Source organism: Eleutherodactylus coqui, chromosome 3 (assembly GCF_035609145.1).
Source record: "Eleutherodactylus coqui strain aEleCoq1 chromosome 3, aEleCoq1.hap1, whole genome shotgun sequence".
Lineage (NCBI taxonomy): Eukaryota > Metazoa > Chordata > Amphibia > Anura > Eleutherodactylidae > Eleutherodactylus > Eleutherodactylus coqui.
The window spans coordinates 254,992,258-255,019,769 of record NC_089839.1 but is presented as its reverse complement, the minus strand read 5'-3'; the positions used below and the strand labels follow the sequence as shown (position 1 = coordinate 255,019,769).

Here is a 27,512-nt window from a genome sequence, read left to right as displayed (position 1 = left end):
AAACTCCTAGCTTCCTGGTGGTGACAAGATACAATAATACCAAAGTGACGCATCCCTTCTTCACGCACAATTCTGCATTTACTTGTGTATATCCACAGCTGAAATATGCAATTCAGCTACAGATTTGGGGTGGAAGTACAAATTCCAACTTTGTGAAAAGTAGCCTTTGCTCGTTTTTAGATCAGGCCAGAAAACCATTTTTATCTTTTGGGGTATCAAGCAGAGAGACAGAAGTATGGCATTTAAGTAGTATACATTTGCGCGACTTGCAGTTAAGACTGTACTGACATTATATCTCGGGCTTACATTGGTTTCATGAACCGGTTACCGATGTGTTAAACAGCCATTTATTGTGCAGCTGGAACGAGTTATGTTTATAAACAATATGACTCCCTTGGCGGAGAATTTCTATTCCCAAGCGGATTTCATCACCTATAATAGAATGCTAAAAATGGCTACCGCTGTGCGCTCGGCGGTGATTTCTGCTGCAACTTGTGGTAGAAGAAAATCATTAGATGTTTTATTTTGCTTTGCACAGGTTGGAGTTAAGTGTAGTAGACGCCGGGCTCGTGCCTCGCGGGAACGCTGGACTGAAGAGTCGTTAACGTCACATATCTGCAGCTTTCTATGGATTTACAAACAGCCACGAGCGCTAAACTTGACGTCCTCCTGCGCACATTAGCCGTGGAACACATTACTCTTCTGGCCAAACTGTGTATTATTAGCCATTATTTACTATACAGTAAATAAGATCCATCAGTGGTCAATCTCAGAAAACCCTCTTGCATCAATACAGAAGGGGGCATCATTGTATAACTAGGCAGATTCAGCATTCAGGAGTCTGACAAACTTGGGTAAAATCCCTTTGCCATCTGCACTGACACCTATGTCGGCCATCATGCAATCTTAGAAATAGTGCTAAATTATTCAAATTAGAGACTTTGCAAAGTTTTTTTGTGAAGGGTAGTGGTTTGAAAAAGTTAATTAAAGGGGTGGTCTCGCGAAACCAAGTGGGGTTATACACTTCCGTATGGCCATATTAATGCACTTTGTAATGTACATTGTGCATTAAATATGAGCCATACAGAAGTTATTCCACTTACCTGCTCCGTTGCTAGCGTCCTCGTCTCCATGGTTCCGTCTAAATTCGCTGGCAGCTTGCTTTTTTAGACGCGCTTGCGCAGTCCGGTCTTCTCCATTCAGCACGAGCCGCTTCAGTGTGCTCCCCGCTACAGCTCTTCTGCGCATGCGCAGACGAGCTGTCACTGCTCGGGAGCGCGCTGAAGCGGCCATTCTGCACCATCCTCTGTTAGAGGAAGGTGCAGAAACTGGAGCTGCCCAGCGGAGAAGACCAGCCCAGCCCAGCCGCCCCGAGAAGCCTCCCAGGTAAGTGATGGGTCGGGGGGGGCTGCCGCTGCGCCGGGCTGCGCCGGGGGAGCTAGCGCTAGGCCGGGGGGGGCTGTCGCTGCGATGGGGGGGGCTGTCGCTAGGCCGGGGGGGCTGTCGCTGCGCCGGGGGAGCTAGCGCTAGGCCGGGGGGGCTGCCGCTGCGCCGGGGGAGCTAGCGCTAGGCCGGGGGGGCTGTCGCTGCGATGGGGGGGGCTGTCGCTAGGCCGGGGGGGCTGTCGCTGCGCCGGGGGAGCTAGCGCTAGGCCGGGGGGGCTGCCGCTGCGCCGGGGGAGCTAGCGCTAGGCCGGGGGGGCTGTCGCTGCGATGGGGGGGGCTGTCGCTAGGCCGGGGGGGCTGTCGCTGCGCCGGGGGAGCTAGCGCTAGGCCGGGGGGGCTGCCGCTGCGCCGGGGGAGCTAGCGCTAGGCCGGGGGGGCTGTCGCTGCGATGGGGGGGGCTGTCGCTAGGCCGGGGGGGCTGTCGCTGCGCCGGGGGAGCTAGCGCTAGGCCGGGGGGGCTGTCGCTGCGCCGGGGGAGCTAGCGCTGGGGAGTCGGGGGCTAGCGCCGGTTACCTGCTGTCTGGTCGGCGGCTGCGGGGCGTCTGGTCGGCGGCTGCGATGCGTCCGGTTGCCATGGAGACACAGCTGGCGGCGTCTCGGGAGCGCGCACGTCGGGCTGCAGCGAGCGACTGGGAAAGAGCCGGCGGCCATCTTGAGGAAACTTTTATAACTTGCTGAAACGCTGGAACGGTAAGTACGAACCAGCTAGAAATGTCATTTACAGGGGGGCTTAGTAATGTGTGTTTAATGGGGGGGACTGGGCAAAAAAAAAAATTAACTGCTTCCTCGAGACATCTCCTTTAATAGAACATGAAATCTTGTTTTTGCCAACTCTCCTGTCAAAAGGGTAGAGCTTCTGGACTCCTGGAAGAGCGTCTGGCGGTCAATCAATTATCCTGGGCACCAAGTCTTGTATAATATACTTACCTCCCTTTGTACCTACAGTTGATTTCCAGTGTCAGTAGGTTGCCCGCTGTGCAGCCTGGGAGTCAGGAGGGCTGTAAGCTCAAGGACAAGGAGAGGCAAGTACACGTAGAGTCGGGTGCAGTATGGGGTCTGCGTTTATTTAGGGCGGGTCTGGTTTAGGAAGTCGAGTTTATATTTTAGAGGGTCCATATTAATATTACAAGGTATGAATTTGTTTAGGGAATCTAGTAAGAAGTCTACACTTAGTCAAAGTATCTACTGTTTTTTGCCTGAAGACGGACCCATAAGGTGCTATATAAGCTCTGGATGGCAGACCATGAAACAGTTGGAGTTGCTCATGCTTGTTAGCCAAGACGATCCCCTCTACTAGTGGTCTATCAATGGTGTCCTGAGCCCGGTCGCCTTGTGTGTATGCCCTCATGCATCCACTGGCCCAATATCTACTAACAGTCTGGTCAGAATGGCCCAGGTGGCGGCAATTCGCCGATACAACCAACCAGCTTGTCTAATTCCAAAAATGTGCTGCATCCTAAACGGTTACCTGGGCTAAAGCTTTTTGATTGCATTGAGGAGATGCAAAAACAAGCACTTGTGTAACCATGTTGCTGAAAAAAAAAAAAAAGTTGTTTTTTGTTTTTTTTCATTTTCAAAAAAATCTTAAAAAGAGGATTTAAAAATAAATAAATAAACAAAACAAAAGGGGCTGCAGCAGAAAGGGGTTAGGGCTCCTGTCCACGGACGATAGTGCATTGCTTTACTCACGGTGACAATCCGGCCACGAGTAACGCAGTGCATGCTTTCCATAGTTTTGCTATGGAAAGCGCAGCCCCCTGTCCACAAGCGGAGAATCATAGTGATTCTCCGCTCGCAGGACTCAAATCGTGGCATGCCGCAATTTTCTCTGCGGTGAGCCTATTTGTTAGATAGGCTTACCGCTGAGACCTGTCAGCTCTCCCTCCTCGTCCCCCGCAGCGGAATATCGCCTCGACCATGGACAGGGGGCCTTAAGATGCTGGCAAATTAAGAATTCCTCTGTGTGGCCATCGTTGCCCTATAGTACTACTCTACCTACAGGGAAAGGATTGGGTGGTTGCCATTTCTGCAGTCCCTTACTATATTCACATAGGTTTAGCACGTCACAATAGCAAACCTGAAGCGAAGTGTAAAGCTGAAGAAATCCTTCCATTCACAGGAATAAAAACACCCGTTCTAGTATGTTTTCAGTAGGAGTGTTTCATGAGCAATGGCATTCATATTCCAAAGCCTTTCTGGAATATATGGTATATTAAAGCCTGCGACAGATCAGTCGCCCCCATGGAGAAAGAAACATGGAAAATATTTTTTGCTTTCCCATTGTGCACATTTTACAGCTGTATCTGCTCAATTTTCTATTCCTCATATGAAATGATTAGATACAAGGCACAGCGTGCGCTATAGGAAAACATATTTATAACAATATTCTGTAAGGAAAAAACAATACTTGGAGACGCGAATAAGTGAGAAGGACGAGAGAGGACTCCGTCTGCCGAGCCAGACTCTTCAGTGGAGCAGGTTCTACCACGAAAATAAATGTGGGAGACAAATATTGTAATAAATATACAATGAGGGTTCTGACAAACGCTATATAATACAGCGAGCTGCAGATAACAGATGTGTGCGTAACAGGAAATTATACCACAATCCCCAAAATCCATCATAATGCAGACATACTATATACACAACGGGTTGTTACAGCTGTAAATATATATCACCTAATCATAGGTTCAGTAATAAATATTTGATCGGTGGGAGTCTAACCGCTAAAATGAAGGCCCCAGGCCCACCAGGACAGACATAATAAGGAGGACTAGTATGGAGTGGTAGTACAATAATGACCCTGCTGCTCAGTATATGAGATCTCATCGCCATACAATTAGAGAGGGAAAGACTATTACCTGTGGCAAAAGATCTTTTGTGGTCATGAACACCACATAGAGCAGATGAGAGTTATCATACTGAAGAGCAACTTCAAGTCACAGCGTCACAGAAATATTTGGGAGTATACATTTTTGATACTCTCAAGAATAGAATGAACCTCGGAGCAGGTTTATTGCATCAGTGGAGAATATTAAAAGGTCTGAAGAAGGTCAAAAGGGGTGTCCTTATGGAGAGAACCTAGAGGGTGTGTGGATCGGGGAACGGCATTGTGTCTCCCCAAGGAGAGCACCCAGAAGGGGCGCTATTCCTAATCATTGTTTTACAGACTTGGTAAAAACTAATACATTGATTTGAAGGAATGCTGCCATTCAATTGTTGGCGCTGCAAAGGTAGTGTTCCATCTTTCTTGTTTACATGTCTGAAGGAGAAATGTCACAATGCTTTTACATTCTTGTCACTGGACTAATTATTTACTGTTATGGTCATCCCTCCCTGGTATTTATCTAAATGCTATGAATCCCAACAGGTCTGTGCCCTCTTACCCTCTGTCTCTGGTATTTATCTAGTGTAAATTAAGTTCACCATGTTCCTGCCCTTCCATGTGATCATGTGTTTTAGTAAATACACCTTTAGATTTGTTTCGGTATAACATCGTGTATTTTTGTTAGCCATTAAAAGGTGTCATATCTACAAGATTACTTGGTTTCTCTTACTGAGAACAAATCACATTTTTGCTCTACTGGCCAACATGGTACCAAACCTTTTTTTCGTTTTTTTAATTTAAGAAAAAGCTCCCAGCACTAAAAGATATTTAGAAACATTGTCTGGCTCTTTAAAAGGGTTGCCTGGGTGCGATAGGTTTTAATTTAAAAAAAAAAAAAACTATTACAATAAAACCATCCTCTCCCGCTGTTATCCTGGCATCACCACTTAGATGCTGAGAGCCATGTAGAACAGCACCTGCCCTCTGGATTGGCTGCAGCAGTCAGCAAGCACCAGGTTGGAGATGGGTATGCATCGCCGGTTTTATTGTTTTACCACATTTGGATAAAGAGTTTTAAAAAATGATCTCGCACCTGGACAACCCCTTTAAGCATAGTCCTAACCATGCCTGCATATTTCTACCTCCCCACGTAGAGATATTAAATAACCGCCATGGATGCACATCTTCAAAATCCCCACGGGGGAAAAAAGAAGAAAAAAAAAATATCTTAAAAATAAATAAAATTGTCCAACGTGATGCCGGCTCCCTGGTAACCCCGCAGCACCTGACACAATGATGTATGGCAATTGTATTCGAAGCATGAACCACTGACAGTTTGATTCATTTTAAAATAATAACATTGCATATTTTGGCATATCAATTGCGCAGATATTCACAAATAACCGCAGCCAAGAGGAATGTGCTGAGAATCCAACACCTTCTCATTCCACGCACTGCAATTAACAATTAATATCATGCAGCTTCCCGAATCCTAACAAAAAGTGTTAATTAACCGATTCCACCAAAGGGGGTTTATTTCTCCATCTCGATGTTGAATACGTCTGCGAGATTAATACAGACAGAGAAAAATAAGTGCCATTCACATAATGTATTTTACCGGAGATGCCTGATTACTGAAATACGGAATTACACATAATGCCGCACAATGAGACGCGGCGCCTCACGCCATACCCGCTGCTGATTGCACCACGAGCTCAAGGAGAGGCTTGATAAATCTGATTGGATGATTTATTTGCATTCAAGTGATCATAAGTCTCACAAGCCAGAAGGCGCCCAGGGAACTGACGGTTTATTTATATAGACAGTAACCTAGATTATGGCTGGAGGAGGAGGAGAGGCAATTAGAATCCGTAATGAAGCAAAGGAGAGGATGTGAAAAAAATAACCACTTTTTAGAACGTATGTACAGCCTTATGGGGTAATTAATTCATATGTGTAAAAGAAAAAATTGTGAACGATTAAATGTAGCCATAGACATTAGATGGAAGCCAGCAGTGATATCTCAAAGATCTTGGTGAGAAAAATCGAAAAAGTCCAAGGGAAGGCCATACACATTACAGGCATATAAAGGTCAGCTAATCTGCCCGTTTCATCGAACTCTCCATAGTAACAAGTCTCTCCCGATGGTGGCAGAGATTATGGAAAAGATGGATCAGACATGTTGGGATTCTAACAAGTTTAAAAAGGGTGGCCAGTTATAAAATATTGATGGCCTCACTGCAAGATAAGCCATTAATAGTTGATCAGCGGATGTCTGCTGCCTTGGACCCCGAGATCTTTGGGCCATTATGCTTGTAAGCTGAACTGATTTCTGCAGGAAGCAGACAGCTCCGTTCTCAGTGCAGTGGCCAGGCTTGGTAATACAGGTAAAATTCTCATAGAAGCGATTGTGCTGTTCTCTTCCTGCAGAAATCCAACAGCTGATCTGCAGGTAACCCAGGCGGTGGTTCCCTGTCAATCTATAATTAATGGCCTATCCTAAATATAGGCCATCAATGGTTTACAACTGGACAATCCCTTTAGACCTTTGTAGAGATAAGCCATTACCAAAGGAGACTGGAGAGTCGGGAGGAATAAACGTTGACCAAACGAGCCTTTGGTCAACAGATATGTTAAAGTGGTTGATGAGCTTGGAACTACTAACGACCTATCCTCCAGAGACGTTAAAGACCTACTTGACAGTACCTCACTTGTGTTAGTATAACTAGCTTCTCCAGTAACTACATACAATGAATGGCCACTTTATTAGCAACACCTGCCCTTTCACGATTGGAGCTCTCATATGCAAATTACACACATGACCCCAGAGCGCAGCATTAAATCAAGCATGTTTTTCAGGGATCAGTTTCAATGTGAATCCACATAAGAATGGGAAAAATCCAGTGTTTAGAGTGACTTTGAACGAGGCATGATCACTGGTGACACACAAACAAACTGAAGCCAAACACCGAAGATCTAACTAATATTCCCGAACACACAAGTCATTGTTCCTTACAACAAATGGGCTATAACTGCAGAAAACTAGTTTGCGGGCCATTGCTGTCTAGGAAAAACAAAGACTCCAGTGGGCAAAAAAGAGTGCAAAAATTGGATCACCGAGCAGTGAAAAAACATCGCCTGGTCAGATAAATCCAGATTACTGTTGTCCCATACTGATGGGAGGTCAGTATTTGGCACAAGCAGCATGACTCGATGACCCCTTCCTGTCAGATCTCAACAGTTCAGGTAGGTTGAGGTAGAGTAATGGCGTGGGGAAGGTTTTCTTGGCACACGCTGGGTCCAATATTCTTGCAGAATAAATTTCAACACCTAGTGGAATCTATGTCTGCAACGATGAAACGCTGCGGTCCTGAAAAGGACAACCACGGTCCAACGTGCTATTAGATAGGAGTCCCTAATAAAAGTGGGCATTCGGCGTATATTTTTGTAAACTACTGTCCCAATTACTGCACAGAAAGGACGGTGGCTTTGGTACAATTTGCTTTTAGTTTGTAAACTGTACTAAAAACGACAAGCACAAACTGGTTGCTCTGGCAATCCCTGCATCTAACTGCTATATATAGAGTTGTCCCCCACAGTGTATAATAAAAAAATGACATTCTCCGGAACGGCTTTGCACTGCCAAGGCAATCACGCTGCTGTTTTAGGCAAGGTGGCAATGCCGAGCAGTAACAATGACGACTATAATCAGCTTTATGGGAATGGCTTCCTCAGCGTACTGTCTTATCGGGTAAAGGTGGACTTACATTTTCCAGGACTTCTCACTACCAAAATGTATGACCCATCGCAAAATCACCAATTTCACCAACATGCACAAGTTCTGACAAGGTGCCTGCACCCTACTTCATCCCAATCAGAGGCAAAACCCCAAAATAGCTTTCTGCATATGGTTATCTTTTCCTTCTGGAGAAGACTTTGGCCTTTCACAGGCTTGTAACAAAGACAGACAATAACTTGCAGGAATGCTGCCTTCTAATAGGTATAGATGGACTGGAGAAACAAAAACCTGGTATGGCGGTGCAACACTCCAGAGATAAGGCGGCGGTCAATAAGGTGTAGAATCCAATTTCTCTTTCATTGATCAATTAGAACCAGCAATAAAACGTGTTTCGGGGTGAACCGCTTCATCAGTCATGCTGGGGAGGGTACTAATATATAGAGAAATGCACAGGGGGGTTACAAAGCATAGAGCACAGGGACATAAAGAAAGGGGGAATATAAGAATAAAAATAAATGGACTCCCTTAGTGACCAAGCCTGTTTGCGCCTTAATGACCAGGACAAATGTTGGAAATCTGACATGTGTCACTTTAACATGGAATAACTCTGTAAAGGTTTTGCATATCCAAGTGATTCAGACATTGTTTTCTTGCCACATATTGTACTTCATATAGGTGGTAAAAATACATGGATAGAATGAATGTGTGTGTGTGTATATATATCTATATATAACTATATCTATCTATCTATCTATCTCTATATCTATCTATATCTATATCTACATACATTTTTCTCATTTTCAACTGCAATATGTCAAATATGTGCAAACATACTGCACACATTTTTGATGACATATATTTCAATCTGCTTACTTTATTCTGGAAGCACGTTTGAAAAACTTTAGATTTTTTTTTAGCAATCTATAAGACCTACAAATGTATTAAAATTTAGACCAAGCCAAGATTACAAAGGCTCATAGCAATCAGAATGATAGATACCCGCTTGAATAGCACCGACATACAGCCCTGCTCTGTTCAGTGGCATCCCTGAACTAAGTTGGGCCATTTCTGCAGCTGAGTGAATCCTTGGTGTCCTCACTCACCACAGCGCATGCTCTGCCCCACCAATCCTCTTATTTAACCCCTCGCCAGCCTAATCACTTCCTTTCCTGCTTCGCCTCCTGGAACGTCGTTTGGCTTCCCTTCAAATAACTACATTTGACAATCCCAACCCCGTCCTTTAGTTACGACACTACCCACCCACTACAAACGCTTGTTTTATTATGCTGTGGCACATTTGCATTACGTACACTATATGGTAATATGCGGCAGCTTTTTAGGCATGACTTCTATTAAATAGTGTTTAACAACGATCCTTCTCACGGTAACGATCTTACCTGGTCTTGAAGCGACATCACAGGGTTATTTTTGGTTGTGTTAATGTGCAGTACATGATATTTGTTTTTTGCGCACAGGTCGTAGGCAATGTTCGTGAATGAAGTGCTGGCAGTCTTAGGCACCCTATTATATATAATCAAAATATCGTCATCTTCATCGAGCGGGACATCTTGTCGGGATCCATCCATGGAATGGCGCTGTTCTATTTCCCGAACTTCATGACGTGCGATTGCCCTCTCTGAAATACAAAGAAATGAGAGGTGTAAGCAACACTGACATTACAATACTCAGTAGCCACCCAGCTGTAGAGAAAACATGCCCTCAAGAGGGCAAAATGGAGAAGGCCGACATGATTCGCTTAAACGATTGGTAAGCAATTGGGTTGCGATGTAGAAAAATACTCAAAGCTTCAGACCGCCGCAAACTCCTGAGCTCACTGATATTTTCGGACATACTGAAAAATATATTGTATTGGGAGAAATCTACTAAAAACTGTGAATGGCTCAATACTGCACATCCGTGGGCACAGTAGGCATTTTTGTCTAATTCAACTACAACCAGAACTTCAAAATTTGTATAATTTAATATAAGTTTGCTCTTGAACAAATCCTTAGTTTTCTGAGCGTCATGGACGTACATTACAGCGGCAAACCATTCAGTTGCCTAAGGCCATGTTCACATCTGCTTCAGGAACCTTCGTTCGTTCGGATCCAGCACCAAATGCCAGAAAAAGTCCTGCATGAAGGACTTTTTCATCTGATAAAATGCAGGAGAACAGACTATACGAACACCATTAAAGTCGATGAGGTCTATTTGGTATAGTTTGGTTCCGTCACAAGACGGATCCGTTCGGCCAGAGGATTCCCCCCTTTCCAGCCCCGATAATGCAGTAGGAAAACTGAACCTCGGAATGCAGGTGTGAACATAGCCTAAGGGATCCCTTGCTGGTGAATACCTGTATAGGACTGCACTCTCCAGAAAGACTACCAGAAGGTGAATAATTGGCCCAAGAGCCAGGGAAAGGGCAAGCAGTGGGAAAGATACCCCAGATGTTCAGTCCTAGGTAGCAAAAGCTACCCCATAAATGAAGTTTTGCTATGGAGCCCGCTCCGATGAATTTTCAAATATCACAGTCTAGAATTTTTAAAGCGACTCTCTGAACATGGACAAACAAAGATGGCCCTACCGTTTGACTGCCCGATGGACGCTGCTTTGATTGGTCAGTGCTGCTCACATAAGCGGTGCTGGCCAGTCAGAGCAGCATGGAGGGTCTTACACTGTGCATTGTATGCATCTGTAGTCTATGTCAGGTAGTCAGAGAAGCCCTCCTTGTTTTTCCAGGACCGCAGGGTCACTTTTAAGAAAGCCCTAAATCTTGAAGTTTTATGCTTCCTGTTTTGTAGAGAAAACTTTTCAGCAATCATCATTGCAAGCAGAAATACAATGAAAGGTAACATGATAAAGACTGGATTCACTGTTCCCAGTGGGCGATTGTCACAGCTCATGCCAAGAACAGTCTCCTATAAAAATCCTGCGCACTATGTGAATGGCCCATGAGGCTGCTGTAAAGCACATCTCTAACTGTTGCTGTAAAACATCTCTCTGCAGCTTAGGCTATAAATAGAATAGAAGAAAAAAAATCTTCAAAAACTAAAAAAAGATTAGAAAAACCGAGATGTTAAACTATCTCGATTTAAAGTGAACCTGTCACAGCCCCACAGCACTAAGTTATGGTGGCATTAGTGGACGTTACCAGATGTATTTTTTTTTATACTCACCTGCTCTCGCGATCCAGCCTGAAAATAGTCAGATTTTGCCATGCAGAGTCCTGTCTGCACATTTTCCTACACAAGTCTATGGGAGAGCACACTCACGGCACTCTGAAAAGGGTTACATATTCGTGCTGTGCGCCAACTGCAGAGAGGGACAGCGCTAGATTGTAGGTGCAGGAGAGTATAAAAAAAATAAAATACAGTACCCCGCTTCCTGTCATGTTCCCCAACATCATAACTAGCATAAATTTTTTTTTATTATATTATATTAATATATATATATATATATATATATACATACACATACACACACACACACATATATATATATATATATATATATATATATATATAATTTATTTACTTTTTTCTCAACTACCAGACACTATTATTAAGAATTCATCCGCAAAAGAGACATATCTTTTGGTACAGAAAGGAAGCCGAATGCGATCAATGAATGACCTGTGGGAGGGAGAACCTACTCCGACCTGCAGGTCCTCCTGACATTGGCATAGTAACTACAGAAGAGGAGCAGGGAAGGTGAACAGTCCAAGGCTGAAGGACCTTTCTGATGCCAAGATCATGCCCCCTGTTGGAGGATTCATACCCACACAGCAGGACAAAACTGGTTTTACTGACCATTAGTGTGAAGGGATTACTTATTAAATACAATATAATACCTTCAGAAGTGAGTATGTGGTTAACTTCATGTATGTAAACTGTGTGCAGCAGAGCTGTGTGTGTGTGTGTGTATGTAAACTGTGTGCAGCAGAGCTGTGTGTGTGTGTGTGTGTGTGTGTATGTAAACTGTGTGCAGCAGAGCTGTGTGTGTGTAAACTGTGTGCAGCAGAGCTGTGTGTGTGTAAACTGTGTGCAGCAGAGCTGTGTGTGTGTAAACTGTGTGCAGCAGAGCTGTGTGTGTGTAAACTGTGTGCAGCAGAGCTGTGTGTGTGTAAACTGTGTGCAGCAGAGCTGTGTGTGTGTAAACTGTGTGCAGCAGAGCTGTGTGTGTGTAAACTGTGTGCAGCAGAGCTGTGTGTGTGTAAACTGTGTGCAGCAGAGCTGTGTGTGTGTAAACTGTGTGCAGCAGAGCTGTGTGTGTGTAAACTGTGTGCAGCAGAGCTGTGTGTGTGTGTGTGTAAACTGTGTGCAGCAGAGCTGTGTGTGTGTGTGTGTAAACTGTGTGCAGCAGAGCTGTGTGTGTGTGTGTAAACTGTGTGCAGCAGAGCTGTGTGTGTGTGTGTGTGTGTGTAAACTGTGTGCAGCAGAGCTGTGTGTGTGTGTGTGTAAACTGTGTGCAGCAGAGCTGTGTGTGTGTGTGTAAACTGTGTGCAGCAGAGCTGTGTGTGTGTGTGTGTAAACTGTGTGCAGCAGAGCTGTGTGTGTGTGTGTGTAAACTGTGTGCAGCAGAGCTGTGTGTGTGTGTGTAAACTGTGTGCAGCAGAGCTGTGTGTGTGTGTGTGTAAACTGTGTGCAGCAGAGCTGTGTGTGTGTGTGTGTAAACTGTGTGCAGCAGAGCTGTGTGTGTGTGTGTAAACTGTGTGCAGCAGAGCTGTGTGTGTGTGTGCAGCAGAGCTGTGTGTGTGTGTGCAGCAGAGCTGTGTGTGTATGTAAACTGTGTGCAGCAGAGCTGTGTGTGTGTGTGTGTGTATATGTGAACTGTGTGCAGCAGAGCTGTGTGTGTGTGTGTAAACTGTGTGCAGCAGAGCTGTGTGTGTGTGTGTGTGTAAACTGTGTGCAGCAGAGCTGTGTGTGTGTGTGTGTGTGTGTGTGTAAACTGTGTGCAGCAGAGCTGTGTGTGTGTGTGTGTGTGTGTAAACTGTGTGCAGCAGAGCTGTGTGTGTGTGTGTGTAAACTGTGTGCAGCAGAGCTGTGTGTGTGTGTGTAAACTGTGTGCAGCAGAGCTGTGTGTGTGTGTGTGTGTGTAAACTGTGTGCAGCAGAGCTGTGTGTGTGTGTGTGTAAACTGTGTGCAGCAGAGCTGTGTGTGTGTGTGTGTAAACTGTGTGCAGCAGAGCTGTGTGTGTGTGTGTAAACTGTGTGCAGCAGAGCTGTGTGTGTGTGTGTAAACTGTGTGCAGCAGAGCTGTGTGTGTGTGTGCAGCAGAGCTGTGTGTGTGTGTGCAGCAGAGCTGTGTGTGTGTGTGCAGCAGAGCTGTGTGTGTGTGTGCAGCAGAGCTGTGTGTGTGTGTGCAGCAGAGCTGTGTGTGTATGTAAACTGTGTGCAGCAGAGCTGTGTGTGTGTGAACTGTGTGCAGCAGAGCTGTGTGTGTGTGTGTGTATATGTGAACTGTGTGCAGCAGAGCTGTGTGTGTGTGTGTAAACTGTGTGCAGCAGAGCTGTGTGTGTGTGTGTGTGTAAACTGTGTGCAGCAGAGCTGTGTGTGTGTGTGTGTGTGTGTGTGTAAACTGTGTGCAGCAGAGCTGTGTGTGTGTGTGTGTGTGTAAACTGTGTGCAGCAGAGCTGTGTGTGTGTGTGTGTAAACTGTGTGCAGCAGAGCTGTGTGTGTGTGTAAACTGTGTGCAGCAGAGCTGTGTGTGTGTGTAAACTGTGTGCAGCAGAGCTGTGTGTGTGTGTGTAAACTGTGTGCAGCAGAGCTGTGTGTGTGTGTGTGTGTAAACTGTGTGCAGCAGAGCTGTGTGTGTGTGTGTGTAAACTGTGTGCAGCAGAGCTGTGTGTGTGTGTGTAAACTGTGTGCAGCAGAGCTGTGTGTGTGTGTGTAAACTGTGTGCAGCAGAGCTGTGTGTGTGTGTAAACTGTGTGCAGCAGAGCTGTGTGTGTGTGTGTGTGTGTGTGTGTGTGTGTGTGTGTGTAAACTGTGTGCAGCAGAGCTGTGTGTGTGTGTAAACTGTGTGCAGCAGAGCTGTGTGTGTGTGTGTGTGTAAACTGTGTGCAGCAGAGCTGTGTGTGTGTGTGCAGCAGAGCTGTGTGTGTATGTAAACTGTGTGCAGCAGAGCTGTGTGTGTGTGAACTGTGTGCAGCAGAGCTGTGTGTGTGTGAACTGTGTGCAGCAGAGCTGTGTGTGTGTGTGTGTATATGTGAACTGTGTGCAGCAGAGCTGTGTGTGTGTGTGTGTGTGTGTGTGTGTGTGTGTATGTAAACTGTGTGCAGCAGAGCTGTGTGTGTGTGTGTGTGTGTGTGTGTGTGTGTGTGTGTAAACTGTGTGCAGCAGAGCTGTGTGTGTGTGTAAACTGTGTGCAGCAGAGCTGTGTGTGTGTGTGTATGTAAACTGTGTGCAGCAGAGCTGTGTGTGTGTGTGAACTGTGTGCAGCAGAGCTGTATGTGTGTGTAAACTGTGCGCAGCAGAGCTGTGTGTGTGTGTGTGTGTGTGTAAACTGTGCGCAGCAGAGCTGTGTGTGTGTAAACTGTGCGCAGCAGAGCTGTGTGTGTGTAAACTGTGTGCAGCAGAGCTGCGTGTGTGTGTAAACTGTGCGCAGCAGAGCTGCGTGTGTGTAAACTGTGCGCAGCAGAGCTGTGTGTGTGTAAACTGTGCGCAGCAGAGCTGCGTGTGTGTGTAAACTGTGTGCAGCAGAGCTGTGTGTGTGTGTGTAAACTGTGTGCAGCAGAGCTGTGTGTGTGTGTGCAGCAGAGCTGTGTGTGTGTGTGCAGCAGAGCTGTGTGTGTATGTAAACTGTGTGCAGCAGAGCTGTGTGTGTGTGTGTGTGTATATGTGAACTGTGTGCAGCAGAGCTGTGTGTGTGTGTGTAAACTGTGTGCAGCAGAGCTGTGTGTGTGTGTGTGTGTAAACTGTGTGCAGCAGAGCTGTGTGTGTGTGTGTGTGTGTGTGTGTGTAAACTGTGTGCAGCAGAGCTGTGTGTGTGTGTGTGTGTGTAAACTGTGTGCAGCAGAGCTGTGTGTGTGTGTGTGTAAACTGTGTGCAGCAGAGCTGTGTGTGTGTGTGTAAACTGTGTGCAGCAGAGCTGTGTGTGTGTGTGTGTGTGTAAACTGTGTGCAGCAGAGCTGTGTGTGTGTGTGTGTAAACTGTGTGCAGCAGAGCTGTGTGTGTGTGTGTGTAAACTGTGTGCAGCAGAGCTGTGTGTGTGTGTGTGTAAACTGTGTGCAGCAGAGCTGTGTGTGTGTGTGTAAACTGTGTGCAGCAGAGCTTTGTGTGTGTGTGTAAACTGTGTGCAGCAGAGCTGTGTGTGTGTGTGCAGCAGAGCTGTGTGTGTGTGTGCAGCAGAGCTGTGTGTGTGTGTGCAGCAGAGCTGTGTGTGTATGTAAACTGTGTGCAGCAGAGCTGTGTGTGTGTGAACTGTGTGCAGCAGAGCTGTGTGTGTGTGTGTGTATATGTGAACTGTGTGCAGCAGAGCTGTGTGTGTGTGTGTAAACTGTGTGCAGCAGAGCTGTGTGTGTGTGTGTGTGTAAACTGTGTGCAGCAGAGCTGTGTGTGTGTGTGTGTGTGTGTGTGTGTGTAAACTGTGTGCAGCAGAGCTGTGTGTGTGTGTGTGTGTGTAAACTGTGTGCAGCAGAGCTGTGTGTGTGTGTGTGTAAACTGTGTGCAGCAGAGCTGTGTGTGTGTGTAAACTGTGTGCAGCAGAGCTGTGTGTGTGTGTAAACTGTGTGCAGCAGAGCTGTGTGTGTGTGTGTAAACTGTGTGCAGCAGAGCTGTGTGTGTGTGTGTGTGTAAACTGTGTGCAGCAGAGCTGTGTGTGTGTGTGTGTAAACTGTGTGCAGCAGAGCTGTGTGTGTGTGTGTAAACTGTGTGCAGCAGAGCTGTGTGTGTGTGTGTAAACTGTGTGCAGCAGAGCTGTGTGTGTGTGTGTAAACTGTGTGCAGCAGAGCTGTGTGTGTGTGTAAACTGTGTGCAGCAGAGCTGTGTGTGTGTGTGTGTGTGTGTGTGTGTAAACTGTGTGCAGCAGAGCTGTGTGTGTGTGTAAACTGTGTGCAGCAGAGCTGTGTGTGTGTGTGTGTGTAAACTGTGTGCAGCAGAGCTGTGTGTGTGTGTGCAGCAGAGCTGTGTGTGTATGTAAACTGTGTGCAGCAGAGCTGTGTGTGTGTGAACTGTGTGCAGCAGAGCTGTGTGTGTGTGAACTGTGTGCAGCAGAGCTGTGTGTGTGTGTGTGTATATGTGAACTGTGTGCAGCAGAGCTGTGTGTGTGTGTGTGTGTGTGTGTGTGTGTGTATGTAAACTGTGCAGCAGAGCTGTGTGTGTGTGTGTGTGTGTGTGTGTGTGTGTGTGTGTGTGTAAACTGTGTGCAGCAGAGCTGTGTGTGTGTGTAAACTGTGTGCAGCAGAGCTGTGTGTGTGTGTGTATGTAAACTGTGTGCAGCAGAGCTGTGTGTGTGTGTGAACTGTGTGCAGCAGAGCTGTATGTGTGTGTAAACTGTGCGCAGCAGAGCTGTGTGTGTGTGTGTGTGTGTGTAAACTGTGCGCAGCAGAGCTGTGTGTGTGTAAACTGTGCGCAGCAGAGCTGTGTGTGTGTAAACTGTGTGCAGCAGAGCTGCGTGTGTGTGTAAACTGTGCGCAGCAGAGCTGTGTGTGTGTAAACTGTGCGCAGCAGAGCTGTGTGTGTGTAAACTGTGCGCAGCAGAGCTGCGTGTGTGTGTAAACTGTGCGCAGCAGAGCTGTGTGTGCACATATATTTACACTTTGCATAGAGCAGAGCTCCACAGAGTAGAGCAGAAGGATAAAGCAGGATAAGCAGAAATGTTACACAGACATATGCTAATCTACAGGTTTCATTGCAATTTGTGTCAAAAGGACCGCCACGTTTTACAGGAGCGGACTGTTAAGCTATTAACCCCGTCACCTGCCCACAATGCTCAAGACATCAAAGCTAATGACAGCAACCTCTCCACTTCCTCAAAGACCAGGGAAGTTTTAATTAATAGAAAATATTTCCTTTTTCTACTTTTTACTTGTCTTACTGTGAAGTGCGTTTTAGAATCCCAAAATAATACGATCGGTATAGGGTTCAACGGGGTTTCAGAAAAAAAAAAAAAAAAAAAATTGAAAGGCTTCATTTTGCATCTGGTCAGTTTCCATTTCTTTTTCTTGGACAAGAAAGTAGCGCAGTCGTAACCGTTCTTTCAGTCCAAAAAAGCGGAAACTTGACGGAATGGAAAAAATTCCGGTTGCTTTCTACTTTTTGTGAAATTCCATTGAAATGAATGGGGGGGGGGGGGGGGGGAGACTTCCATTTTATTTCAGTTTTTGAAAACCCTGAACTGATCGCTAACGTAGTGAAAAATCCACATTACATTCTCCTTAAAAATCACTAGAATGTAACAGCCGACCGCTAAACAAGATAAAACAAAAGAAGCAGACAGCCCTGGCAACATAATAACCTACCCGCAGTCTTCAGAGGGCGATAAAACTCTTCGAACCTATAACAGACTCACTAGGCTTGTCACCAACGGATCCAACTTTATAAAGTTAGAAGGGTTTTGTTATTATTAACTATTTTTGGCTGAAATCAATATTTTCTAATTACAAAACATATGCAGGCGCATAACAAGGTTTTCCACTAACAAGAATTCAACTAAAGCAATTACCCACCACTAAATATACTGTCTAAGCATATTCACTAGAGGGAATTAATGCCACACTTCGAGAAATGAAAAACAATCCATCGCCGAGGCGTTTACTGTAACGTGCTGCGCTCAACCTCCGTCCCAACGGAGCAGCATCTCCAGGCTTTAGCAATGTGCAACAGCGATCTACAGACTAGTTATTGTGCCGGTCCAAAACGGAAATTCTTTATTCATTCCATACTTTACCTTAAGAGTGAAGAGAGATTCACTTCTCTTAAAGGGAACCTGTTACCTGCCTGAAGCACCATCATCTAACTCATGGAGCCAGGTGCTACATTTTATATACTCTCCCGATCCTGCGATGTCCCCCTCTGAGGTTGACACATGGCAAGAATAACTGCCTTGTAGTACATAATTGTTAGTAACTTCCATGTGTCCTCCCAGCATTGGGCGCAGCTACTGTGTGGTCACCAATATAGGAAGCCATTGACTGCTTGGAAGAAGGGGACATCAGAACATAGAAACACTTATCAGCATGTTGCATGGTACAAACCGGGTCACCAACCTGAATTTTTTTTTCTGGACAGCATATCCAAAAATCAGAAACCGCCGTTTTTTTTTACGAACACACTGGAAAACCATAATGAATGATATTGAATACAAGTGGTAAATTGCCCTATATTTACAGGCCGTCCGGGAACTTATGGACAGTTGACAACCCTGGATACAAGTTGCATTGGATCTCTAAGGTCTCCCAATTGCTTTCTCGGTCAGAGAAGGATATAGAAACATGGGACACAAGATGCGGGGATTCTTCAGGGTTAAAGGGGTTGTCCCGCGGCAGCAAGTGGGTCTATACACTTCTGTATGGCCATATTAATGCACTTTGTAATGTACATTGTGCATTAATTATGAGCCATACAGAAGTTATCAAAAGTTTTATACTTACCTGCTCCGTTGCTGGCGTCCTCGTCTCCATGGTGCCGACTAATTTTCGGCCTCCGATGGCCAAATTAGCCGCGCTTGCGCAGTCCGGGTCTTCTGCTGTCTTCAATGGGGTCGCTCGTGCAGAATGCCGGCTCCGTGTAGCTCCGCCCCGTCACGTGCCGATTCCAGCCAATCAGGAGGCTGGAATCGGCAATGGACCGCACAGAAGAGCTGCGGTCCATGGAGGGAGCAGACCCCGGCGGCCATCTTCAGCAGGTGAGTATGAAGACGCCGGACTGCCGGGATTCAGGTAAGCACTCTCCGGTTTGTTTTTTTAACCCCTGCATCGGGGTTGTCTCGCGCCGAACGGGGGGGGGGGGGGGGGGGGGGTTTAAAAAAAAACCGTTTCGGCGCGGGACAACCCCTTTAAGTGAGGCAGATAGCAGCATAGACTAAATTGGCTTCTGCCTCATTGTTTTTGTTTTGCCTTCCTCTGGATCAACAAGGGTGGGATGTGGAAACAGGCTGAGCTAGATGAGCATGGTCTCCTTTCGGCCTAACATGCTTTGTTACAGAATTCAAACGACAATGGCCGGAGTTGGAAGTGGTTTCAACGCTTACAATGGTAATCTTCATGTTCCAAGAACAGCATGTAATCATCGGTTTTCTTCACTTGTGTGTAATGACACCCATTGCCATTAATCATCAGTTGCATGAGACATGCGGTGAACGTGTCATGGATGTGAAAAATGTCTGGGTGCAACAGTTCTCAGAAGTCCAAACGTCATGAGAGAATCAGGAAAGAAATTGTGGCTTACTGCCAGTGTGGAGAGAACGATGTTGGCCAAGTTTTGGGAGAGCAAAGGCATAATCCTCACTCACTGCGTTCCAAAAGGACAATATGGTGATAGTTGCATCATATGAAGATGCAATCTAGGAAGGAACGTCCTTGTCAAAACAAGAAGAATGCCTAGGAAAGGCTGCCATTATGGTCTTCATCAAGAAACACTCCTGCTCATTCAAGGTCCCTTATCTGGGGGTTTCTTGATGACAACTTTGTAGTACCGTAGTTCCCCGTGCTCCCTACTTACCTGACCTCGCATCTAGTGATTTTTGGCTTTCTTTCAATGATTTTTCATTGGCGTTTTCAACAACATAACATACAAGTATATTTATGGTTCTGGAGATCACAGCATATGGGCCATGAATACAGATTTTTTTTTTACATAAGTTTATCTGTTACCTGAATTGTTCGAATTGTTTTACTAGTAAAATTGTTAACATTTGAATAATGAAAAACCATTTAACCAGGGTGCCCCATTTGATAATTATTGAGCCTTGGTGTATTGACGGATGGGGGAATAAGGGAAGAAGATTTTAGATTGGCAGAGGGTACTGATTAAGCCATATCTTCCATTTGTCATAGAAGGAGTCTAGTTTTCCCACCTTGACCTGCTAGCATTTTTTCGTATAGGCAGTTGTTTGAAACTATCAGGGTTATATCTTCTATAGAAAATACTCTATTGGTTTTCCAGTTACGTGCTAATGTAAGGCCCAATGTCCACGGGCAGATTTGATTTGTGGCACCCATGCGGGAGATCTGGAAATCAAACCACCCATAGGGATGAATTAGCGTCCGCAGAACAGTAAAAAGCATACGGATGTGATTTCCATGCGGAAACACACAAGATTAACCCATTTGCAAACGACGTTATACTAACTATTACAAAAACAGAATCCTCAATACCAGCCGTCTTAGAACTGCTCACTTAATTTGGATCTTTGTCCTACTATAAAACTAACCCCACAAAATCCCAAATGATGGGAGTCACTCTATCCAAAAAAAAAACAAACCCAAAATGATCTAATTACTAATCTCCCGTTCCGCTCGAGCCCGTGGTTGATTCCTCATCTAGGAATCCAACTCCGCTCCAAACCCAGTGACTTGGTGGATGCCAACTCCCAACCCTTTCTTTTAAAGGTCAGTACAAAAAGAACTAAATAGACTAGCCAATCAAGAACTAAGCTGGATTGGAGTGATCAAGATATACAAAATGCTACTACTCCCCAAGATCCTGTACCACTTAAGAACGCTGTCAATTCCTATTCCTTCAACAATCTTCTGCTCTTTCCACAAACATAAATGCATACATATGGCGAAAATCAAAACCCCGGGTCGCTTTCCACACAATAACAAAATTCAGGAAACGCGGAGGACCAAGTCTTCCTAACCACTATTTATTCCCAATAGACCAATCCAAATTTTTATGCACCTCCCACCCCGACAAGACATGGCCTCTTATAGACTACCATTTAACACCATTTATAGATTGGAAGGCATATCTAGTGACTTTCCATAAATATTTCTCTCTCCCGGAACAGCCACCTATTTTTGGCCTTTTCCATCGATGAGGGATGCTTTCCATGGTTGTGTTGCTCTCGTCACTGATTTTCCAGTGGGCAAAACGGACTTCTAAAAAAGCGTTTGCAGCGCCCATGCAATCATGGCGTCGATGCTGTGAAAAATGTGTATGTGAAGAGGGGGATTATGTTGAGAAGAAGTCATGATAGCTTCAGCTTTCTTAAGCAGTTACCTTTAATATATATAATAAATTTATATATATATATATATATACATATATATATATATATATACACACACATATATATATATATATATACACACATATATATATATACATATATACATATATATATACATACATACATATACTGGTATTGCATCTGAAGGTTGGGTTTAAGTCAAGAACCAACGTATATGGACTTCCCCTTTAACCCCTTGAGTGGCGGGTTTCCTACCACCCTGTCGTGCCCACCAGGGCAGGTTTTTTAAAATGGTCTAATCATTGAATTTCAACTAATTTTGCAGTTGCGTCTCAAGAGCCATAACTTTTTCATTTTTCCATTGACATAACCATATAAGGGCTTGTTTTTTGCGGGACAAGTTGTGAATTTTTTAAACAGGGGGGAGGAAAAAAAGAAATGGGGAAAAAAGAAAAAAAGGGGCCATGTCATTAAGGGGTTAAATAATGTATTAACTTCCTTCTCTGGGTCATTACGACGCATGGATACCGCATGTGTGATTGTATTTTTGATTTTTTTACAAAGTAAAGGGAGACAAGTGTTTTTATTATTTTTTTTATAATTTTTCTTTTTTTTTTCTTTTGTCCCTTCAGGGGACTTCCACAGGGACCCATCAGGACCCCTGATCACATTCCGGGGGTCCGATGGTGACATCCCTTTACATGCTGCAGTGACAGCCCTTTACATGCTGCAGTCACATAGACTGCAGCATGTAAAGGGTTAACACAGCAGAGATCGGAGGTTTTCTCTGATCTCTGCTGTAAGAGCTGCTACCTATCTGTCCTCTGACAGCCAAACACCAGCTCTCCCTGCAACAGAGACCATCGGCTTGCTTCTGACAAGCCGATGGTCTCTATGGCAACCTGTAAACAAACCAGTACAGGAGATTGCCGGCATGTCGGCAATATCTTCTGCTGGTTTTTCAAAGCCTCTGTGTGGGTCTGTGCAGGCAGAGCACACTGCCACAGCTTGTGTCATTGTGCTCTGCAGCTCCCATAGTGATACATAGCCCGGAAATCTTCCGGGCTATGTTGCTATGAGCAGTGGAGCTCGTCCCGGAAAATTTCCGGGTGTGCCACTTAAGGGGTTAAATCTGTAGGCATAGACTACTTTGGGGGAAAAAAAAATATTCAGCTGAACCAAGGTACTTTTTTACAGCATCCATTATAAAGGAATTTACCAGTGTCACCTTTAATTGTCGTAACAAAGTGATTATTACCCAATAACCACAACATTACATATTTAATTAACACCCTGTGTCATAACAAATGCTTTCAATGTAAAAATGCATTTATGAAATGTCAGATTGGGAAAGATGTAGAGTAACATAAACAGCATCTTGAACTTTATAAAACACTTTTTCACCAGGCAAGTACATTGTGACATTTTACGCAGTAATTTCTAACCCACAGGAGAGCAGATTGTCATTTATTATGTACAGCTTGGCGCCCAATTACAAATCCGTTTGGCATATATTTTCATTATGTTCTGTAGCCTTTAAGTTATTAATATCTTCAAAATGGGAAAAATGTTAAGATAGATTCTACATAATACCTAGCCGCTTCCTCACGCTGACTTCCATGTTATCTTCTAGTGTGTCTATTACGGATAACATGATATTTACCAAGAGCGACGCGGCAGGCTGAATCAATCTTTAATAGGAAAAAAAATTAAAAATCTAGCGCCTTGATGAAAAGTGCCTCTTAACCCTTTCTAATCCACTGTCTGACGTCTTCCTACATTCCAATTGAAGCTTGTATAGCTCCAATCTCCGAAGACGTCCGGCAAGGTATTCTTACTGACTATTGCCAGCCACTCTGCTGTCCGAGGCTCTGTAGTCAGCAGATGGCACCATTGTATAACAGCAAAAAGAGAAAGCCTTTTAGGAAACCCTGAATCCAAAATAGGATTGAAAAGGGTTAATTCTAGCAGTCCTATAGGCATAGTCGGCGCCCTTGTACACATGCATGCCCCTTTCTCAAGCATCTTGAGAAAGGGGGACCTGGAGCCCCGAAACGCTTGCATACCGGTTTGTCACCCTGTCTGTTATATCCACTACTGTACCATCATACTGTCAGACTTATTAAAAGGCATCTATTCTACTACTATTGGACTCACAATTCCTTTGGGGGGGGAGGAGGGTCTCAAGGACACAAGGACCTCCCTCAGAAGAAAGTTCAACTTCTTTCTTTTGGTTTACAAGTTGCTCCAATTTATTTTTCCCATACCTTCCTTATGAGTGCTGCATTTTCTTTTCCATCAATCAGTCATTCATCTTGATAACTACAATAGGTTGTATGTCAAATCTATCAAACATTACAGGAGAGACAAAAAAAAAAACATTCCCATTTTGCGCCATCCTCTTGACTTATCCTATAGAAAGGGAGGGAATTTGACGGTTTCTCGCTAGCATACAACATATTGCAGTTGGTGTAGTTCACTAGATTGGTCACCAGGGTGCAATAAACTAAAAGTTTTTTTTTTGACATACGACTAGAGATGAGCGAGTATACTCGCTAAGGCACATTACTCGAGCGAGTAGTGCCTTAGCCGAGCATCTCCCTGCTCGTCTCTAAAGATTCGAGGGGCCGGCGGGGAACGGAGGGGAGATCTCTCCCTCTCCCTCTCCCTCTCCCCCTCCTCACCGCAACTCACCTGCGCTGGCCCCCGAATCTTTAGGGACGAGCGGGGAGATACTCGGCTAAGGCACTACTCACTCGAGTAATGTGCCTTAGTGAGTATACTCGCTCATCTCTACATATGACCTATTGCAGTTACCACAACGACATGTAATGCTGTATTCACAAAGACATTTTCACATGTGAGTTCTATCCGAATCAGATATGGCCTGAACTCGCATTTAAAAAAGGAAAAACATTCTTTTGGATAGATTACGTTACACACGCAATTTTCCACTCCTACAGTTAGTCTAAGTTTGAAAAATCACAGTATTTCCTATTTGTGTGATTTGTGTTCAAGAATCGCCAATTATTTTAATGGGAGCGTAAAAAAAGACAAATTGCATTCAAGTGTGATCTGCTTTAAAAACATATGGAGAAAAGATTAAAAAAAAACAAAAAAAAAACAAAACACAAGAAGTGGCGAGCAGTGAAAACAGATGTAAAAAGTCTGCAAATCATGCGTGAAAGTTGCAAAAAGCCAACGTCAGACCCTTTAACAAGCTTTATAGCAATGACTAGGAATATAAGCCAAAGCCTTGAGACTTCTTGGGGTTTTTTTGCCCTTCATCAGTGTGCAGTATGTTGCTGGTTTGGCCTATGATGAGTCAGAAGGGGTCTAGTTTCTCCATTGGGGGGGGGGGGGGCAGGAGACTTATAAGGTCGTGCGTGCCCCTCTGGGAACTTTGAATGTGAAAATGCCATTAAAAAACACTCCGAATATGAAAATCCACAAAAATATATTCAAAAATTGTACGGCTTTCAAGGACCCAAATGGCATATGTCCGTGCGAATGATCCCTAATCCAAGCCACCATTGAAAACGTAATTTCTGTTCTATGAAAGTCTTAAAAATCGCTCTTGATTCCTCCAACACTTCAGCTCTGATGCGAATCTTCTAAATTAGTTAATCACATACTTCCAGTTTTCTCCCAAGAGGGAAAGGTAATAAGTAACTGTACGTGTTATAAAGACGGGAAAATGACATTGGTTTCTGCTCCAGTACTTGCGGAGATATCTGCAGAAGTAATTAGACACACGGCTGCGGAGGATATGACGGCTGCTAATAACCAGCAGCTGACGATGGATCTGGCTCGGCTTTACATCTTATCAATAGTGGCTACATAAAAAGGGAGCCGCTCACCTCTTAGACGGACCTTAGAGGAAGTTGTGATGCTTCTAGGACAAGTCTCACCGACTCATCCTGCGGGGTCACTTATATACTTACTTGGAATCAATGGCTTCTATTTTCTGCGTATTGCACTCTTAGGTTTTGTGTGCAAATACACCTTTGTGACACAGGCCTTAAGAGCGGATTCACATGAGCACATGCATATTTATGAGCGCTGAATGGGCGTTGCGTATTTTCATGCAAAGGTGTTCAAATGAACTAGTTCCGTGCTTAAATCATGCGCATTTATGCACCAAAAAAAAAAGAGAAAAAAAAGCCACCACACTTCCATTCATTGAAATGGGTGTTAGTTTAATATGTGCAAATGTGCATGAAAATAGAGCGCAACGATTTTTTTTGCGTGAACCTATTGTGCACTCAAAGTACGCGCATGTGAACAAACACATTGAAATAAATAGGTTTTATTCTCTGCATATTGAGTATGCCAATTTTTCCTGTGCAAATAAGTCTCTGTGAATTAGCTCTTAATCTCTAGTTATGTACAATGGTAGCTTGGCAGGAAAAAAGAAAAATGTCGTAAATGCCATTCTGTACCCATAAAAATCTTCTAAGGGTAGGGTCCCACACAGCAGCTGAGATATGGCCACCCATCTGAGATATGGCTGTAAGCTCCATCTCCATGAGACTCACAAATGGTTTAAGCGCTTACTGACTGTTCAATGTCAATGACCGCATACCTTACCTAAAACTATGTGGCCATTAACAGTCAGTAGCCACTTAAAACACTTGTAAGCCACACAGAGCTGGAGCTTGTGAAAACATCTCACATGTGCAGTAAGCTGCCTGGGACACCATCCTGAAGGCGACCAGTCAGAAGTCTAACATTGATAGGTAAATTAGTACTTACAGTTTGCATCAGATTTTACTCCTTGACTGCTTTTAGCTCAGCTGACTATAGTCTAGCTACAGGGTCTAATCTGAAGGAGTCTGAGACACACCTCCTGTCTTATCATTGGTTTAAGCTGCAGAAGGGGCAGATGCGGTGTGTCCCAGACTACTTCAAATTAGACCATGTAGCTTAACTATAGTTGCATATCACAGCTCTGTCCTAATAGGGTGGAGCGAAAAAGTAGTCAAAAGAGCAAGATCTGACCAAAACTGTAGGCAATAACCTCCTATCGGTACTGATATCTATCTATCGATCTCTCCTGACAGAAGTATCGCCTAAGTGATAAAGTGCATTTGCCTTCCATTCAGCGATGTGGGTCAAGAAACCAGGAAGCAATGAGGACAGTGAAAACAGGGCTCCCTGTTTTCCTGATCAGTTGGGGGAGTCCAACTTCTAACAATGAATGAACTGCTTTTTTGACACTTTCTGGCTTAAAATGTAATAAACTTGTTGGGAATTTCTTGAAAATGCCTATTCCTGCTAAGCCTGGATGTAAAGTCACAAATTACAGTACAGTTATTGAGTGGGCCATATTTGGCAACTTTTTTTTTTTTTTTACTCGATAGAAGTGGCACAAATCACTTGATAACTCTCCTCCTATAGTATGTAGATATTGGCAGAATGTGGTTAACCGTTTAGGCTGTTATTTTTTATTTGGGTCTATAGGAGTTCTTATGGTCTGGCCATTACCAGATATTGCAGGATACATTCTCTAAGCCATCAATGTGGGTGAGAGTCCGATCACTGAGACCCACCACTGATCCTGAGAGTAGGAATGCCCAGTACCTCTTGAGAGATTGTAGACTTGACTGTTTCTGTACCCCTCAAAGACATCAATGGCCAATTATACTCCATAAACGGAGGACTGAAGATTAAAAGGGCCACTGCAGTGAATTTTTCTTCATTTATTATGTAACTAGCCGCCAGTATATGCAATACAACTAGTATTATCTTGGTTCGTTATTACCTTCCATCTGAAACCCCCTGAAATCCTGCTCCGGTAGTCATGTGATCTTATTCTGACCACCTGAGAATTACTTGGCTTTATGTTCCCTCAAGATGTTAATCTTTAAGTCATCATTCCTTTGTGATATTATATGGACTCTACCATACTAGCTCTTCATGGGGAGGCAGATACAAATATAGTTTCTACTGATCATAGGCTCCTGTCCCACAGTTATAATGGAGGAGATCACAGCTTATCCTCTTCACTATATAATGATCTGCAGTTTATTTAGGTGAATATTATAATACAGGAGGTAATGGCAATGTCTTCTTTGCAGGCAGAGATGGCCATGTGATATTGTGCTGCTGCTTTAGAGAAATGTTAGAGCATGTAGAAAGTGAACAGGGAGATATTTTAGCATCAAGATAGTGCTTGATAGACACGAGGCTGCACTGCATGGAAGTAGCTGCAATATACAGAGGAGACCCCCAGAGTGTGACAGGCAATCAGGTGCGCGTACAGCAATAAAGGGCCACAGTGACCCTTTAAATTGGAATGGACAAGAATTAAGCTTTCCCATCTGCGGCAGGAGTTCCATTGTCCTGCTCCATTAGGTAAACGACTG

At 44.4% G+C, this 27,512-nt stretch overlaps 1 protein-coding gene across 1 annotated transcript in view; it reads right to left on the bottom strand.

Moving 5' to 3' along the window:
• HS2ST1 (heparan sulfate 2-O-sulfotransferase 1) overlaps positions 1-27,512 on the bottom strand; it is a 140,361-nt gene that overhangs the window by 29,805 nt on the left and 83,044 nt on the right. Inside the window, exon 2 of the mRNA XM_066597319.1 lies at positions 9,409-9,647. Within this exon, the coding sequence (XP_066453416.1) occupies positions 9,409-9,647 (239 nt within the window). The remainder of the gene's footprint in view (positions 1-9,408; positions 9,648-27,512) is intronic.